We start from the raw sequence: 19057 nt of genomic DNA on the forward strand, positions 1-19057 counted from the left end.
AGTTCTATTACTGCGTATTTAACCAAAGAATTAAAAAACGCTAATTTGAAAAGATATATGTACACCTATGTCTATAGTAACATTATTTATCATAGCGAAATTATGGAAGTAGCCAAAGTGTGAATCAATAAATGGATAAAGAATATGTGGAATACACACACACATATATATACACATGTATATATGCCTATACACACACACAGACACACACACACACACACACACATATGGGTGGGAATACTGTTCAGTCATTAAAAAGAATGGTACCTTGCCATTTGCAACAACATGGATGGAACCAGACAGTATCATGCTAAATGAAATAAGTGGTTCACAGAAAGACAAATGACACATGATTTCACTATTTCACTCATATGTGAAATTTCAGAACAAAACAAAGAAAAAGAGAGAGAGACAGAGAGACAACCCCAAAACAGACTTTATGCATTTTTAGACTCTAAACTATAGAGAACAAACTGATGGTTACAGCGGGTAGGGGGCCAGCATGAAATAGGTGATAGGGATTAAAGAGTACACTTGTTATGATCAGCACTAAGTAATGTATAGAGTTGCTGAATCTCTATATTATACATCTGAAGCTAAAATAACACTTTAACCATACTGGATTAAAATAAGAACTTAAAAAAAAAATTGAAAAAACACTAAAAAATTTCCCATTTTGCTCAGCCATTCTCAATTTACACAGCAATTTTACATGCCAGAAAGCTGCATTTTTAATAAAAACTTTGAAAATCTGTATGATATCCAAAATGTATTAGTATACCGTATTTTGGATGGAATCCAAAAGTATTCAAATATCATACTGCCGAAAATAATTTCTGAGAAATTCATAGTTATTATTCTTGACTTACAATATATGTCTTTTCCTGTCTCTACTCCTATTCACCTACCAAAAGGAAGACATGCATATTCATAAACAAGTCAGTTAGTGGTCTGATTTATGGCTAGGAGCAGCTTTTTGAACGCTTTCTTTCTTAAACCAAAGAAGAAAATTAATGTAATCTTAGCTATCAGTAGTCACAACTGATTTTTCTTCTTCAAAAATCTGCTTGTTTTTTCCACTGCACTACACTGTACATGATTGTATCAACATTGCAAGATCTTTTCAGTACAATGGCTTCTTGTATGAGGCACGGCACAGTTACTTGGCTCATTCACAATTCATTTGCTGTCCTGATAAATGCCACCACTAGTCAAAATTTCCCTGGTCACAACTTTTAAAATCTAGTATCACTGACCACATATTTATTCTATATAGGGAAGAAAATACCTCTCAAAGACACTGTGGGGGAAACAGCAGGTAATCACCCTATAATAAGATGATACAAGATTAGGAAAATAAAGAAATAGCAAAGTCCAAGTATGAGTAGAGGGTTAAAATCATGCCTAATATGTTAGCAATAATTTTAAGAAAGTAATAAAACACACACAATGACCAATACAATATATTAGTAGATGCTAAATGAGTGAGCATATTCTTAATTAGGTTGTACAAATACTGCATTAATAATTTATTCAATTCCTTATCCTACGTGGGCTTTTTTTCCCTTTGAAAGCATTTCCTCCTATTTAAATCCCTTCTTGTTATATTCCAGTCTGAGGGAGTCTCAGTACTACCCACAAAGAAGTGGTAGAATTCCAGCAAATACATGAGAACAATGGGTGAGATCACAATTGCTATTAGGGAGATGCAAGGTCACTGCCCCAAACAGTACCCAGGCTGCTCAAGGGAGTGCCAGCTCACGGAAATCTGCTCTCACACAGGCCCAAGAAAGAAAGTTAAACTTAGAACAATCAAATGGAAGATATTAATAAGGCTCAGAGGAAAAGTGAGGAAATTGGGAAGGATTCTATTTAAACTTTATGTGAAGGAAGACTAAACGGTGGTATCTACAATTTGACTTACGATTGGTCCCTGGTCCCCAATATGTTCCTTTAATTTCAAGTTTTAAAACACTACCTAAGAGCTTCCTTTTGTTCACTTGCTGAATGGCAGGCCATCATTTAAACCAAAAATACTCCTGTGGGTGAGACAGAGAGCTACAGGAGAGGTGAAGAGAGCCCAGGCACGATGAGAGAGACCAATGTGCCATAGGATGTAGGAAGTGACTCTGGTGGTCAGAGTGACAGGATATTCAAGAGAATGTGTTAAAATAAAATTAAAAAAAAAAAAAAAGAGAATGTGTTAGAAGTTTATAGGTAAACATTGACAATAGTAGCCTTTAGTTTGCCATCTTTGGTGGCAGTTACTTGATAGTTGTGACTAAACAGTTTAGTGGCTTCAAGACATAAAAACAGGAGTAAGGGACAATGTAAATAAAGATGTTTATAAACGTACCAAAGGTTAAACTAAACAGACGAATGCTCAGAAACTACTGGAGTGAATTTACAATAACAAGGAAGATAGATGTGATTTCTCCTTAAAAAGTTACACATTTTAGGGGCAGCTGGGTGGCTCAGTGGGTTAAGCCTCTGCCTTTGGCTCAGGTCATGATCTCACAGTCCTGGGATCAAGCCCTGCATCGGGCTCTCTGCTCAGCGGGAAGCCTGCTTACCCCTCTCTCTCTCTGCCTGCCTCTCTGCCTACTTGTGATCTCTGTCAAATAAATAAATAGAACCCTAACAAAAATTATACATTTTATGATTTTATATAGAAAATATATTTTATTTAATTACCTAGTAACTATTGTTCAGTGCTAACCAGGCACAGTAATAGTAAAATACATTTTCAACTTTATCTCATGAATGGAGCTAATATCCATATCCTATATTCTCTTAGGTAAATAGGATTTATCTGTCCTAGCATGTTTCAGTTGCATTCTTCATAACCTGCCTAAGTATCCGTTTTCCCAGTAGCCTCCATTATTCACCAAAAGGCTCAATTTCTAAAATGGAAAGACTCACTTTTCATACTTGAACAAACATTTACTGGGAACTGATGGTAGCCAAAAATTGTCTTAGTTGAGTGGGAGACAGAATGGCTAATATTGTGTCTGTCTTTGATGAAGTAGCTTATGTAGCAATCACCTACTGTTGTTAGATAGGATATATATATATATATATATATATATATATATATATATATACACACACACAGTATTTCCTGACATAGTAGATACCATAACTTCCGAGAAAACTTTCCAAATACAACAAAATGTAGTTTTTAAATGAAATGTGAGGCCTGCCCTAATATAAATAATCAGTTTTGTGGTTTTAAGTGCAGCACTGAAAAGAAATCTTCTATTCAAGGAATGAAATTAGGTTGAGGCAAAGAGCAGGAGGAAATATAAATAAACTTAGGTACTACCGTAGGTAAACAGATCAGAATGGGAGGCGTGCATAAACCCAAGTGTGAATAGAAAAATGTCATGCAGTCAGTGTGGGATGCTGAATAAAGTGCAGAAGACAAGCTTTCTCTGCTTTATAAAATTTTGATGAGAGCAGCATCTCAGATTGTAATGCTGGTTTAGTGAGACTGCACATAGAGTTATTGGCATCTGCTCTGACAGTCCCATTGCTCTACTATTGTGAAGTGAATGGGAACACTTCTGGTAGGAGCATGAAAATATATGTGCTCCCTTTTTACTGATTCCAGGGAACTGTATGCTTTGCTTCTCTTTGCTTTGTAATCTAAATGGGGCACTTCCTGGGAAGATGCAAAAAAAAAAAAAAAAAAAAAAATTAAAAGGGAAGACTGACATGTCTGCTATGAATCAGCCTTATTATAAAAAGGTGTTTGTGTGGGGCGGGTATTTGAGATGATAATCAGATCAGATCCAAAGAAGTAGTCTCTCCTAAAACAAAAGGTTGAAAGAAGCCTATTTCAAAAATGGATGTACCTCAATTTCTGAAATATGTCCTTATCTGCTGAGACTGAGCCTAAACTTCCTACTAGAAATGTTTTCGTGTGAACCGCCTTCTGCCAAAGCATGCAGGACAGCACATGGTGCTCGTGTACACAACAGCCAGGCCACGCTGCTCAAGTCTTCTTTGTTGCCCTCTGCTTTGGGTCTTGTCTTGGGCAAGTTACTTAAAACCTCTGATGCTCAACTTTGCCATCTATAAAACAGGAATAATAATACCTGCTTTATTTTATATACAGTGATCTTTTCAAAATATTTCCATATAAAAATTATGTTTTATTTAAGTGCAAAGTTAATTGTGTACCTGGCCAATGTTGGACATGTAGTAACTGCCTAGTTAATCACTGTTTATTGGTTAATTATAATATGCATATAACATGGTAATCCTATTCATGAAACTCCACTGACCAATATAAAAAGTATATTTTATTTATATATAAAACTACATATATTTATAAATATGTTCATATTTTGTATTAGTATACCATATAACATATATAAAATATATTTATATAAAATATATTTTTATAAAAAGTGTATATTAGACTAAAAATCACTACTGCTAATAATGCAACTCTTCATGGTTTCCCTTAAGATTTTAGGTAAAGATAATGCAAAGCCATAATGATTAACAAAATATTAGTATTGTTTCTTTATTTCTTTTTCTTATACTTAGTTTTAATTATTATGATTTTTAGTTGTATATATACTTTTTTAACCATGCAGGAATTTATAAATAAATGTTACCTATATAGAAATGCACTGAAAGCACTGTTTCTAATAACTGTGGAAATCCACAAGACATAAAATCTAAACACTTAAGCTGGACCTCCAAGATTGGCCTGGCTTTTCTTAGCTACATCTAGCTTCTCATTCTTTACAGGAAAGTCTCTCAACATGTGATTGATCTGTGTACATCACACCAACACTCAATGAATCACTACTGATGCAAGCCTCAGGGCCTTTGTTCTTGCTGTTCCTATTTCTCTTCCATTATCCTCCCCTCTCTCAGGCATATCTACTGATCCTTAAACTTAGCAGCATTTCCTCCACGAGGCCATTTCTGATCCTATCAGCCTCCTTCCAGGAAGAACTTGCCTAGGTTATCACTTGTACAAACCCTCTCTATAGACATAAGATCACGTAATAATTTATTGCTTTTTTGTGTCACTCTTTCCATAGCAAAGTACAGGTCCTTGAGATTAGGGTCTCTGCTTTTATATTCTTTCAATCTATATATTCCAGTACGCAGAAAGTCTTGATGTCTTATACTTTGTTGAGCAGAAAAGTAAATAACTAAAGAAATGCATAATTAATTTGTTAATACATAATAGCAGTGACAGACATAGAAGTCATTCTCTGACTCTTGACACTGTACTCTAGTATAGCTGTTACATCCATCAGGGTCAGCAGAAAACAGATTGCAAAGTCACAAGGGTTAAATGAGAAGAGTTTAATAAAAGGATTATTAACAAGTATGGGTAGTGTTCAGAGAAATTACCGACAGACGGTGGAGCACCCTGGGGCTAGCAAGTCTGGGAAGATTATAACCCCAAAGCGGTAAGGGACCAAGGAAAAAGATTTTACCGAAATGTGATACACACCTAGAGTTGCAGGGCAGAGCTGCTTGAGAGGGGCCGTAGCCTTTTGTGAGAAGAACTCGGTCACCAGTTGACCCAAAAAGACAGGAATATATACTCAACTCCTCTCTTCCCACTTTCTTATAACCTGTTGCTGCCTCCTATGGGTAGCATCCAACCAGAAAGAAGAGAAGCAGGAAGCTTTTTTAAGGTACTGCTCTGGGATGAGCCTCATCTAGACACAGCACATCTAGAAGGCACACAGCAGCATCTAGAAGGGCTGAGTGGCTTTCTAAGCACAAATGTATTACCAGTGCCCAGCCAGCAATTCAGTTTGAGATGAGCAAAGCCATAAACCTCTGATAGCTATATACCATCTACAAAAGAAGGTGGGCACATGGACTCTATTTCTTCAGCCAGCCACTGCCAGCAGGAAGCTGGGGTGAGCTTATGAAAAACGATGGTGAGCCTCTGGCAGGCAAATCGACACTTTCAATGTTACAGAAAGTCTTTTAATCTAAAAGCCTGTTATTTATGCAAGAGAAGTAGTAATTTTATAAATGGATTCTGAATAACCTAAAAGTAATCAGTATTACTTTAAATAGTGGGCAATTTACTCCCTTCTTTTTGTTAAGGTTAGAATTAAGATTTGCAAGCTCAATGATTCCCTGGGTCGTCCTCTGGGAACGGGCCCCAGGAACTCCGCAGTACATGCTTGGAGAAAATACTGTGCCATTACTTTCAAGACTGAGAGCTGTCCTGTTATATATTCGCTCTGATGCTTACATTTGACCAGATTTCTAGAACATGTCAAAATTAATTAAATTTCTGCCAAGAAAGATACATGGGATTTCATATCCACAATTCTAGGTATGGTTTTGGTTCAGAGTTCTTAGGAATCACAAAACGTGTAAGGCTTTCAGAGATATTTTGACTCCCTCCTACCCCCACTCATCACTGACTCGCTTTACACATATTTATTCATGATAATAAAGTTTAGATTTCTTGTTCAACATCATGAAGCCATGAATATAAAGGTTTTCCTATTTTATTACTTATTTCTCTTAATTATCTATTACTTGTTGAATTATCTCTTGTGGAATCAGCCAGGTTTTTAGGGGTTGTACTGCTTTATTTATTTATTTTACTATTATAAAGTTAGTAGCTTTATGTTCACCTTAAAGGGAAAGATGGAGTAGTTGACAGCTCGTATTCTAAAGTAAACTAGGAGTTAGGCACAAAGAGAATGTGTCGAGAGGAAATACAATTTTATCTTAACAGATATAATTTTGAAGATGAAAGGGTATGCCAGAAAAGTATGAGTTTAGAAAAAAAAATGCAGAGAGCCTTCCGAGCATTACTCACTACTATCTGAAGTACTAAGACTGAATTTATAGAAAGACTTAAGAAGAAAAGACATAATTGATAACAAAATGATAGAAAAACACTCCAATGTGTCCATTTTTCTTGGGATACTAGACTATTCTTCTCTTCATATCTTAGCCAGTTGCCTTTTAAGAGGTGTTTTTTTTTTTTTTTTTAAAGAACAGTTTTAGATTTACAACAAAATTAAGAGGAAGGTATAGAGATTTCCCACACACTCTCTGTCCCACTTGCAGAACTTTCCCATTTCACATTTGAAATCATCACTCATTTGAAAGGTACATTTTTTACCGAGGATGCAGCTACACTTAAACACCATAATCAATCAAAATCTATGATTTAGATTATAGTTAACTTTGGGGTTGTATATTCTACCAGTTTGCATAAATATATAATGGCATATATCCATCATGATAATATCCTTCAGACTATTTTTACTCCCCTAAAGCCATCCATGCACCCCCTATTCATTTCTCTCTCCTAACACCTGGTAACACTGTGTCGATATTGGGTGGATGAAAGTTTTCAGTTCCTTTGGGTAAATGTGTAGGGGTGTAATTGCTGGATGATATGGAAGTATGTTTGGTTTTATAAGAAGCCTCCAAACTGAAGTGGCTGTACCATTTTGCATTCTTACCAGCAATATTCATTCTTGTGGCTTCACAACCTCACCAGGATCTGGTATTGCCAGTGTTCTGCATTTTTGCTATTCTACCAGGTGTGTTTTGGTATCACATTGTTTTAATATGTATTTCCCTGATGACCTACAATGTGGAGCATTTCTTCATATGCTTATTTAGCAGCTGAATTTTGTCTTTGGTGAGGTTACAGTCCTTGATCCACTTTTTAATCAGGTTGTTTTATTGTTCTGTTTTAAGAGTTGTTTGTATATTTTGGATAACAGTCTTTAATCAGATGAGTGTTCTGCAAATATATTCTCAGTCTGTGGCTTGTCATTCTCTTGACATTGTCTTTTGCAGAGCAGAAGCATTTAATTTTAATGAAGCACAATTTATCAATTATTTCTTTCACAGATCATCTTTTGTGTTGTATCTAAAAAGGTATCATCATGCCCAAGGTCATCTATATTTTCTCTTATGTTACCTTCTATAAGTTTTACGGTAGTTTTGCCTTTTGTATTAGGTCTATGATGTATTTTGAGTTCATTTTTTGAAGGTTATTTAGGTCTGTGTCTAGACTTGTGTATGTGCATGTATTCACTTATTTCAGCACTGTTTGTGGAAGAAACTCTCGTTGCAAAATTATATTGTCTTTGTTCCTTTGTCAAAGGTCAGTTGACTGTATTTACGAGACCTAGTTGTTTTTTGCCCTTATATATTTGTGCCTAAAATAAATGTCTGCTTTATTGAGTTATCTAGAAACTGCATAGGTAGATGTGTGGTTTTTTTTTTTTTTTTTTCTGTTTGTTTTTTGTTTTGGCTTAGCCAACAGAAATCTGTTTTAGATCCCAATTCTGTCTTATTCCCTCAGGAATGTACCAAGTGGAATTTCCCATACTTCCTGGCAGTGTTTCCACTGGATTTATAGTTACAATTAATTGCCTTTGTTAAGCAACACAACAAAACAAGGCATATTCAAATGGAAGATACTTTCCAAAGTAGGCATGACTTTCACTAAATGTTTCTTGCATTATTTACAGCAGATTTTATAGTTCTTCCTGAAACATGTTATGTCTTTGATATGCAGATGCAGGACTTCATTTCAGGAAGAGGTGATCTGGGACAGCTAAACTTTCCAGAGGTGAGGGAGGCTCATAGTAAAGCATTAAATCTCAGGCTTACGCTGTTGCAATTTAGAGACATCTGCCTCCTCTACCCCCTTTCTTCTTCACCTCACCTTTGACAGCTTCTCTCATTCAGGAGACCTGGGAAGTTACATTCTGGCTGAATTACTCTCCAGCTACACTTCCGCTGTGATTCTGGGGTGAGGAACTGGCTCTTAAGGGACCTTCCTCCACATTCCCCGTAGTACGTCTGCGCTTTCCTCCCACCCATCCCCGATGGCCTTGAATGAGCCTTTCAGGATTGTAGCCCAATTACTATAAAGGAATCTCTTTCATGCCTCAAGTCCTAGATTTCTTCCCCTTTCGTTTTTTTTTTTTTTTTTTTTTTTTAAACCATACATAGATGTGCTTCGTTTAATGGCATTTCTGGTGAGGGCAAGACAGTGGAATAAAACTACCTTTACTCTTTCATGTTCGTTTAGAAATCGATTACTGGATTGGGCTGAATGTGTGTGTCCCCCCAAAATTCATATTTTGAAATCTGAACCCCTAATGTGATAGTATGAGAAGGTAGAGCCTTTGAGGGGGGATCAGGTCACAAGGTAAGCCCTCGTGTATGGATTAGTAGCCTCATAAAGGAACCCTAGAGAGCTCTCTCGCACTCTGTGCCATGCAAGGGTACAAGGAAAAGCCAGGAGTCTACAACACAGAATAGAGTTTTCAGCAGACAGCGAATCTGCTGGCGCCTTGATCTTGGACTTCTAAGCCTTTGGGACAATGAGAAATAAATAACTGTTGTTTTTAAGTCACTATTCAATGGTAATTTGTTATAAAAGCCCTGATGCACACTTCACTGGCTAATAACTACACATTCCATACAGGGAAGTACCATGATTTAACTAGTCCTTTTATTGGTGGAATTTAGATTGTTTTGCTATATTAAATCATACTACTGTGAGAGTTGTACATATTATCTAGAAGAAATTCATAATATCACTAACAATGGTAATGTCCTTTTGACATTTTGATACATATTGCAAAATTATTTTTCAAATAGGTTGTATTAATTTTTGCCCCCCAAGAATATGTCTGCTTTCAATTCTTTAATATTAAATACTATTACTTTTTTTTAAAAGATTTTATTTATTTATTTGACACAGAGAGAGAGATCACAAGTAGGCTGAGTTAGGCAGACAGAGAGGGGGAAGCAACCTCCCCGCTGAGCAGAGAGTCCAAGCTGAGCAAAGAGCCCGATACAGGGCTCGATCCCAGGACCCTGAGATCATGACCTGAGCCGAAGGGAGAAGCTTTAACCCACTGAGCCACCCAGGCACCCCAATATGAAATACTATTATTAGTAAAATACCAAGTCTCAGACTTCTATCCTTAGAAGGACCTGCTTTCAGGGTTGGCCCTTGGCAGCATCTGGGAACTTAACTGGTAAACAGTTCTCTACACTGATAAAAAATGTTCTCTAGGGGCACCTGGGTGGCTCAGTGGGTTAAGCCTCTCTTCAGCTCAGGTCATGATCCCAGGGTCTTGGGATCGAGCCCCACATCGGGCTCTCGGTTCAGTAGGGAGCCTGCTTCCTCCTCTCTCTCTGCCAGCCTCTCTGCCTTCTTGTGATCTCTGCCCAATAAATAAATAAAATATTTTTAAAAAATGTTCTCTAAATGAAAGAAAAAAAAAAGAAAGAAAAAAAAATGTTCTCTAAATGAGAAAACTGCTCTAAATGATAAAGCAGTTCATTATGCTTAATTTGTTTGTATAAACAATGTGGTTTACAGTGAATATTTGCTTTCCTTCTGGGAGTTTGGGATTTTTGCATATGCTAGGCATATGCAAAACCCTAGGCATAGGGTTCCTATGTGATCAACCCTCTCCCCCAATAAAAGTTTGGAACCCTGAGACTCTAATAAACTACCCTAGCAGATAATGCGTTGCACAATTTGCTGCAACTCTTCATTGGAGGGATTAAGTCTAGGCTATGAATTTCCACCTGGTGAGTACCCTGGAAGCTCCAAATTTCCAGGGAAACCTCATACCATTTCCTCCAGACTTCTCTGGCTACACATGTTTCTTTATGCTTTTGCTTTATATCCTTTCACTGTGATGAATCTCAGCCATAACTCTAACTATATGCTGAATCCTGTGAGTCCCTCTAGTGAATTATCAAAACTGGAGGCTATCTTAGTGATCCCTGACACATTATTAAACATTTTTATTTACTAATCTGATAGGTGAAAGTGGGATTAAACTTCTTTTTGTATTTAATTATGATTGAGGATTAGCATATTTTCCGTGAACTGAAACTATCCTTTGCTGATTTTAATCGATTTTAATTTTTAGAGCAGTTATAGGTTCACAGCAAAACTGAGGGCAAAGTACAGAAAGTTCCTATAAAACCCCTACCTTTGTATATTCAGAGCCTCCCGATCATCAACGTCACTCGCTAGATGGGACCCACGTTAATACATCATTATTACTCAGAGACCTTAGTTGACACCACAGTTAACTCTTGGCATTTGAAATTCTATGGCTCTGAGCAAAAGTACAAGGGCATATATCTATCACAATAACATACAGAGTCGTTTCATTGCCCTAAAAAAAAATCCTTTGTGTTCCCTCTGTTCATCTCTCCCACTACCTAAGCCCTTCAACGCTACTATTCTTTTCACTGTCTCCAGGGTTTTGCCTTTTCCAGAATGCCATACAGTTGGAATCATACAGGATGTAGCCTTTTCTTTCACTTAGCATTTAATTTCTTCCATATTTTTCCATGGCTTGATAGGTCACTGTTTTGTTTTTTTTTTAACACTGAATAATATTCCATTATCTGAATGTGCTACAGTTTATTGATTCATCTTTTGAAGGACCTCTTGGTTGCCTTCAAGTTTTGGCAATTAGGAATAAAGCTGTTATGTAAACGTCTCTGTGTAGATATTTGTGTGGATATAAGTTTTCAGTTCCTTTAGGTAAATATCACTGAGCACAATTGCTCATATGGTAAGCAGTGCGTTTAGTGTTGTAAGAAACTGCCAAGCTAGCTTACAAAACGGCTATAACCTCTTACTCTGCTTTCCCACCAGCAATGAACAAGCGTTCCTGTTTCATTCTCCCCAGAATTCAGTGTTGCCAGTGTTTTAGATTTTGGTAACTCTAACAGGTGTGTAATAGTATCTCTCTGTTGTTTTAATGTGTATTTCCCTGATGACCTATGATATAAAGTATATTTTCATATGCTTATTTGCCATTTGTAGATCCTCTTTGGTGAGGTGTGTGAAGGTCTTTGATGGAATTAAAAATCAGGCTTTTTTTTTTTTTAATCACTGAGTTTTAAGTTTTCAGTATATTTTGGATACCAGTCCTTGTATAATTTAGATTCCAGTCCTTTATCGCTCTAATCAGGTTGTTTTCTTATTGTTGAGTTTTAAGAGTTCTTTCTTTGTTTTGAATGCCAGTCCTTTATCACAAATATTTTCTACCAGAGTGTGACTAACCTTTTCATTTTTCTTGATCCTCTGTTTATTTTCAATTAGATTTTGATCTTTTTCTCAATATTATGACTGCTTATGTATTAAGAAAATGAGCTCTTTGCCAATTATATGCCCAAATATTTTTTCTCAGTTTGCTAACTTGGGTTTTAACTTCACTCATATTTTTCTTGAGCAAAATTTACTTTTCAAAAATATAATTACTACATGATCTCTGCATTCTGTACCCTAAAGGGTCCTGATTTAAGGTTTTAAAAATTATACCTTTTCTTTTAATATTATAGAAACAAAATTTAAGTAATGAATATACACCAGGGCTTTGCTTTGGTATAACAAGTGTCAAAGGCATATAATTAGAGATAGATAGATAGATAGATATAGATATAGATATAGATATATAGATACAGATATAGTTATATATATATCTGTATCTTCTCATTCCTTTACATGGCAAAGCAACTGCCCCCCGAAAAAGCAAATTAATTAATTTCCCTCCAAATTGGAAATGTTCCTTCACCATAAACAACATTTTATAGGATTTTGCAGATCTTATTTCTAGACCCCATTTCGCTTGATCTGATTATTCATGTAAGAACATGAATTTGTTATTACTATTTTTATAGAATAAAATACATTTATCTTGGGACATTAGTGCTTTCCATTTTTATTTTTCAAAAATTTTGTGGTCTTTCTGATATGCTTATTTTTCCCTTATAAATTTTACAGTAACAATATTGGGACAACTGGTACAGACATACATCATTTTTATGTTTCTAAGTCTGGTGTTCTGTGCAGAACTTCTATAGTTAGGTGTATTTATAGATTTTTTTGTCTTTTTTAGTTTTTTAAAAAGTATTTTAAAAATTTTATTTAAATTCAAGTTAGTTAACATATAGTGTTTTATTACTTTCAGGGGTAGAATTTAGTGATTCATCAGTTGCATACAACACCCAGTGCTCATTACATCAAGTGCCCTCCTTAATGCCCATCACCCAGTTACCCATCCCTCTCCAGCAACCCTCAGTTTGTTCCCTATGGTTAAGGGTCTCTTATGGTCTACGGTCTTTTTAACTTTTGTAAGTGTAATATTTTAATCTTCTGTTTTCACCATTAATGTTTAACTAATTATTAAGCATCTAGGAAATATCTTGATTGTTTGATATTATTTTTGTGTCCATCCACTGCCCCCCCATGGGTTATTTTAATGTTTTTATTTTCAATTGATTCTCTTGAGTTTTCCAGTGTACAGTTATAATATTGGGAAAAAATCTTAAGTTATCTACCTGCTTTCCAATTTTCATTTCTTTCTCTTTCAATTACATTAAATAGTACTTAGACATTAGCGTTAGCCAAGAGTGGAGTTAATGTGTTGTCCTGTCTAATTTTTGACAACAACACTAATGCTTTTAGAGTTTCACAGTTTCAGTATTGCTCTGGTTTTCAGTCTGAGGTCTCTATGTCTTTCCTTATAATAATTATTCTACACCATCTCTTCCATGAGGACATGATTGCAACCTCTTCTAGAAGAATATGACCCATGTGCCATTTCAATCTATGGGTTAAAGTATTAATTTCAGGAAAGTCTTCTATTACATGTTTGTTGGGGGGGTTGTTGTTATTTGCCTTTTCTGTTATAATTTTTCTGGTCCTATCTTCAAGAACATCATTTTCATATAATGATCTCCCTTGCTTGTTTCCATATCCATCATTTTTTTAAAAATGACGATTTACTTGGATGTTCTCAAATTGTTCTCTGTATCACTGACTCCTCTTCACAAGATATTTTCCCACATTTTATTGCTTCTAATGTAATTTCATTTCTTTTTCTTGTTTCTCATTCCTCCCCATTTCTTTTAGGAGCTCAGGCAAATCACACATTTGATTAATGAGTTAAGATCATTCAATTTTCTTAGCTCTTCTTTCTGTTTTTGGCTCAGAAATGCCATATTTCCTTTACCATCTCTGGTTTCTTGGAGAACTGCTTGTCATTGCTTTCATATCAACTCTTGGCCTGGGGCAATATTCTACCTAAGTTTGGCTGAAACTTACAGCTTCATAGAAGAGTCCTATGTGGGGGCGCCTGGGTGGCTCAGTGGGTTAAGCCGCTGCCTTCGGCTCAGGTCATGATCTCAGGGTCCTGGGATCGAGTCCCGCATCGGGCTCTCTGCTCAGCGGGGAGCCTGCTTCCCTCTCTCTCTCTCTGCCTGCCTCTCTACCTGCTGTGATCTATGTCAAATAAATAAATAAAAAAAAAATCTAAAAAAAAAAAAAAAGAAGAGTCCTATGTGTCATGGCATGTTACATGTAGGGATTAAGAATTCTCGTCTGCTGGTCATCAAATTTTAATCCCTCAACCCATCAATCCATTTCTTGGCAGTAATGGCATAGTGAGTTTCTTATTCAATCTTGCCCATCATGCCATCTGTTTTCCAACTCAAAGATGCTTCAATATCCCTTTCTTTTAACACAGACCATGCCATACAAAGAGACATCATTGCCTTGGCCCTCACGAAGTCCAGGCTACTCAGAGAGTTTGAGCATTTGCAGAAGTTGCAAAGATATAACAACCTCCTAAGTTTCTTCCTTCGGTTAGGTTTAATTTCACCACATTCTCTAAATCTCTGTCATTTGTGGTTTGAGACTCTATTTCCTATTGTCAAGAAAGAACAGACTTTTCATTTGTGTTTTTCATTATTATTGATTTCAGTCTGTTCGAAAGCAAAAAAGCAGGCCAGATCTATCATCTGAAACTTGGAAGTTCTCGCAGTAATTCTGCAACAGTTATATTTATTTGCCTGTGAACTGCTTCTCTAAGATTCTTAGGTTTATTTAGCTAAATTGATTCAGTCACTCTAACAGATGTTTTTAGCCCTATTAAATGATTTTTTTTTTTTTTTTTTTTTTACCCACTGACATGACAAAATTGCTTCTAAATCTGATATAAGGGGAAAGACTAAATTTGATCATCAAGTCTGTGATCTGTGGCTCTCTTCTTTGCTGGTGTTAACCATTTACTCTTTATTTCACTAGCTTCACTGACATGGTACAATGTTTGAGCAACACCTATGTCAAAATACCTGATTCTTACCTCTCTTCACTAAGCCTTTAACTGTCTTAATCATATGTATTTATCCATATATATTATTATATATAATTCTTAAATGCAAGAAATATTAGCAACCAACTTGAATTTTAATCTATACTCTAATAAGTTATATTAGGTTTATTTCGAATAGAATATAAGCACGTGACAGAAGATCTACAAATCTTTAAATGTGTTTGCTTATTTCAAACAACCAAATGGGAATATTAGGCTCTATGGCTCTATGCAGTGGTAGGTACTATCCTAATTACACTTTTAATTGAGTGGTCAACATTAAATTAAATATCTACAGCATGTTAACTCAGTGACAACAGGAGACAACTCAAGTTGCCTTGGAGGCTCCTTTAATTACTTGGTGGGAGCCAAGTAACTAATATAATCATAATACTTGAGGAAAAGAGATGAGGAAATCACTAGGATGAGGATAGTCAGAAAAGAATAAAACAGGAATTGAAATGAAAACACACATGATACACAATCACGGTGAACATACACACAGACATGAAAGCTTGAGTTGTAGGGAACCTGGAGGGTGAAGGCAGGAGATCAAGTAACCAACAATGAGACCAAGAAAAGAGTTGGACTGATGTTACTACGTGAAGAAAAAGCAGATTATTGTGTGGCTGAGAGAAAATACAACTGTGTAAGTACAAAGAGAGGAGGGACTAGCACATAACCTAAAAATGGTGACCGGAGCAACACTATGCTGAGAGAAATTATTGTCTAGACCAATCAATTGTTTATTTGTTTACTTATTTCTTTAAACTATATTCTTCACTAAAAAGGCTTTCAACCAGCTTTCAAAATCCACAGATGGCAAAATCACTAGGCAAGAATGAGTGAAGGAAAATCATGGTGCAAAAAAGATGAAGCAGTGGGGTATGTTAGTAAGCAACCTACTTGCCACACAGTCTAGTCATGCTCCCAGGAGCCAAACCAAACAGGCACATGTGATCTGTTTCAACATTTCCAGGGCCATAAGGAAAGCAATCCAGCTGCTCACCAGCAGCACACGGGTTGGGCCTTCAGTGAAATTTATCTTATGTGTTTTTAATCAAGAGAACAGACTGTGTGATGGAGTAGATGACACTTTCAATGTCATTTCTACAATAAAGATGATATAAAATTCTGAGTGATGTTACCATAATTTCACTCAGTTCAGTCCAAATCGTAACTGCATAAATAGTTCAGAAAAACCAATTATGCAAATGATCCAGATAAGACACTCCCAGATGGTCTGGCTTATCCAAGAGCAAAATTTAGAATATCCAGAGAACATCATATCCTTTAGATAATCCTCAATGAATAATCCTCACTGAATATTTTCACAACAAGTAAATCACACATGAGAAAGTCTTTCATAATATAGTCATTATTTACCCAGAGATCACTTGACAAATAATTTCTGTGTAGAACATGCAGCCAATTAATTACATGTTTTCTAAACCAGACTACTCATGATTAAATAATGTCTACTTACCTTAGTTTCTTCTGGTTCCCCCCCCCCCTCCTTTTTTTTCCTCTAGGGAGATTTATTCCATTTTATAAAAACGTGAAAGAGAATTATTCTTAGGTATAGCTCCCTGGGTTGTTGTTTAGATTTTGTTTATAGGGTAACGTTGAAAATGCTATAAACTTGGAGATGTACTTCATTCTCACTAAAATAAGTATCTGACATCAAAATCCCTAGCTTCTAAGTAGGGATTCTTTTTCCCCCATTGTAGGTGGAAACTCTAGCTTCTAAGTAGGTTTTCTTTTTCCCCCATTGTAGGTGGAAACAGCACGACTGACCTAAAGAAGTAGTACCATCTCGTGGAGAAGAGCTCATGCTACAGATCTTTGACAGGAACATTTAAATGAACTCTAGGAGTACAATGTCTAACCAGGAGCAGAACAGAAACGAGGTCAGGAAACCCACGAAAGCTTAAGTGTCTTAAAGTAGATCACGTTACACTTGGGGGTAGCTCATTCTAGATTACGCACATATGAGTCTCCAGACTTAGGACAGCAGAGTCTTAAGTACTCTGTAGCCCACGCCTTTACAGAGAGATACCCCAGTTAAATGGCTATAAAACGTTACCTCAAATCAGCAGCTTTCCCTGTCTTGTTAGTACACATAACCTCTCTGGTCTGATATCCAATCTGGATGTCCCAGTATTTGTTCTCTTGCCGGTTCTGTCTATTTCTGTTTCTCTTTTTCTTAATAAGTTCACGGGCTTCTGGATCCTTCACTCCTTTGCCTCGGTCCTTTTCCCGCTCTTTATTCTTTCCACGTCTCCTTGCTTGTCTCACTTGTCTTGAGTGGGGCATCGAGCACGAGCTCCAGGGACCCACGTGCAAGCTGTACATGTTCTCTTCCTCTTCACAGGGGCTGGACTGGCACACCTGAAACTCTGTCAAGTTTGGGCAGCCAGAACCTCCAAACTGGGGGGGTGCTACCACGTGACGTGTCCGGTGCTGGAGCCCACTGCCGCACGTCTTGGAGCACTCAGACCAGGCAGAAAACTCTGACACGATGCAGTCTTGCTGGCAGGGGATGAGGCAGGCCTGTTCCAGGAGAGGTTTGGGCTCGAAGTACTCACAAATGATATCCTCTGCAGGGATGTCCTTCTCTTTCTGGATGCACATTATCTCTCTCACCTGAATGCCTTCCTCCCCCTTAATGCACTCAAGGGGTTTCTCTAGGCTTTTGGAAATCACGGGCTGACACTGATTCCAGGGTCCCAGGCTCCAGTCATACAACTCTTTGTGCCAGTCACATACTTTGAAACAGATCTGCTGGTTACTGGGTCTCTCGGCCGGCTTACAGTTAGTATGTAACGTCGTCCAGCCTTCCACGTGAGCACACCACACGGCCCGGGTCTGAATGCCTCCTGGCCCACATTCATCTCCCATGCACCGGCCCCACGGTCCTGAAAAATGAGACAAGAGTCAACAGTGCCACTGGAAGAAAGCCATAAGTTATTTCACTTTCCAGAAAGGCATCTCAAGATCTAGTACATTAACTTCCCTGAAGTGTTATAAAGTAGGTCTCTGCACACGAGTGTCGGAAAGTAATGATGTGCACTCAGTATTTTTGCAAAAGGAGAAGTGTGTCAGAGAGTCTATATAAGGTAACCACTGGGACAAGTTCATTTTGGGTCCTTTTGGGTCTTTTCTTAATTAATTTTAAATAGAGAACCCTTGCTCATAAAGGACACCAGAAATCAGCAGCAGTGAAAACACAGGACCCCCGCCTTGTAAGCATCGAATCCATGTCAGCAGCAGGCTAACGGAGTGGCCCCCTGGGCATGGAGACTGTGCACATACGAGTCTCCGGACTTAGGACAGCAGAGTCTTAAGTACTCTGTAGCCCATGGCTACTGTGCTTAAACAAAACCACAATCTTCATTTCCCACTCTAGGCACAGAATATAAAGGTACATTTATATTGGATCATCAAGTTAGCAGCAAGCTAAATGCCATTAGGTCTAAATTTCAAAATACAAGTGTCTTTCAGAGTCTAAATCCCAGATGCAATTCAGGAGAATTCCTTAATATTTTATTGTTTTTCCAGTATTTGATACTAATTATGAGAGCTGACTAATGAATCAGATTAGGACTATTAAGAAACTAGGCTTTTTAAAGTTTTTATTTAAATTCCATTTAGTTAATATAGAGTGTAATATTAGTTTCAGGAGTGCAGTTTAGTGATTCAATACTTACATATAATACTTGGTGATCATCACAACAAGTACACTCCTTAATCCTTATCACCTGTTTAACCCATCCCCCCCATCGACCCCCTCTGTGGTAAGCATCAGTTTGTTCTCTAGAGTTAAGAATCTGTTTCTTGGTTTGCCTCTCTCTCTCTCTCTCTCTCTCTCTCTCTCT

General features: G+C 37.0%; 1 protein-coding gene across 1 annotated transcript in view; it reads right to left on the minus strand.

Moving 5' to 3' along the window:
- The window catches only part of THSD7A (thrombospondin type 1 domain containing 7A), a 467710-nt gene that overhangs the window by 255244 nt on the left and 193409 nt on the right, over positions 1 to 19057 (minus strand). The window contains exon 2 of the mRNA XM_059171243.1: positions 17266 to 18097. Within this exon, the coding sequence (XP_059027226.1) occupies positions 17266 to 18097 (832 nt within the window). The remainder of the gene's footprint in view (positions 1 to 17265; positions 18098 to 19057) is intronic.

Source organism: Mustela lutreola, chromosome 4 (genome assembly GCF_030435805.1).
Source record: "Mustela lutreola isolate mMusLut2 chromosome 4, mMusLut2.pri, whole genome shotgun sequence".
NCBI classification, from domain to species: domain Eukaryota; kingdom Metazoa; phylum Chordata; class Mammalia; order Carnivora; family Mustelidae; genus Mustela; species Mustela lutreola.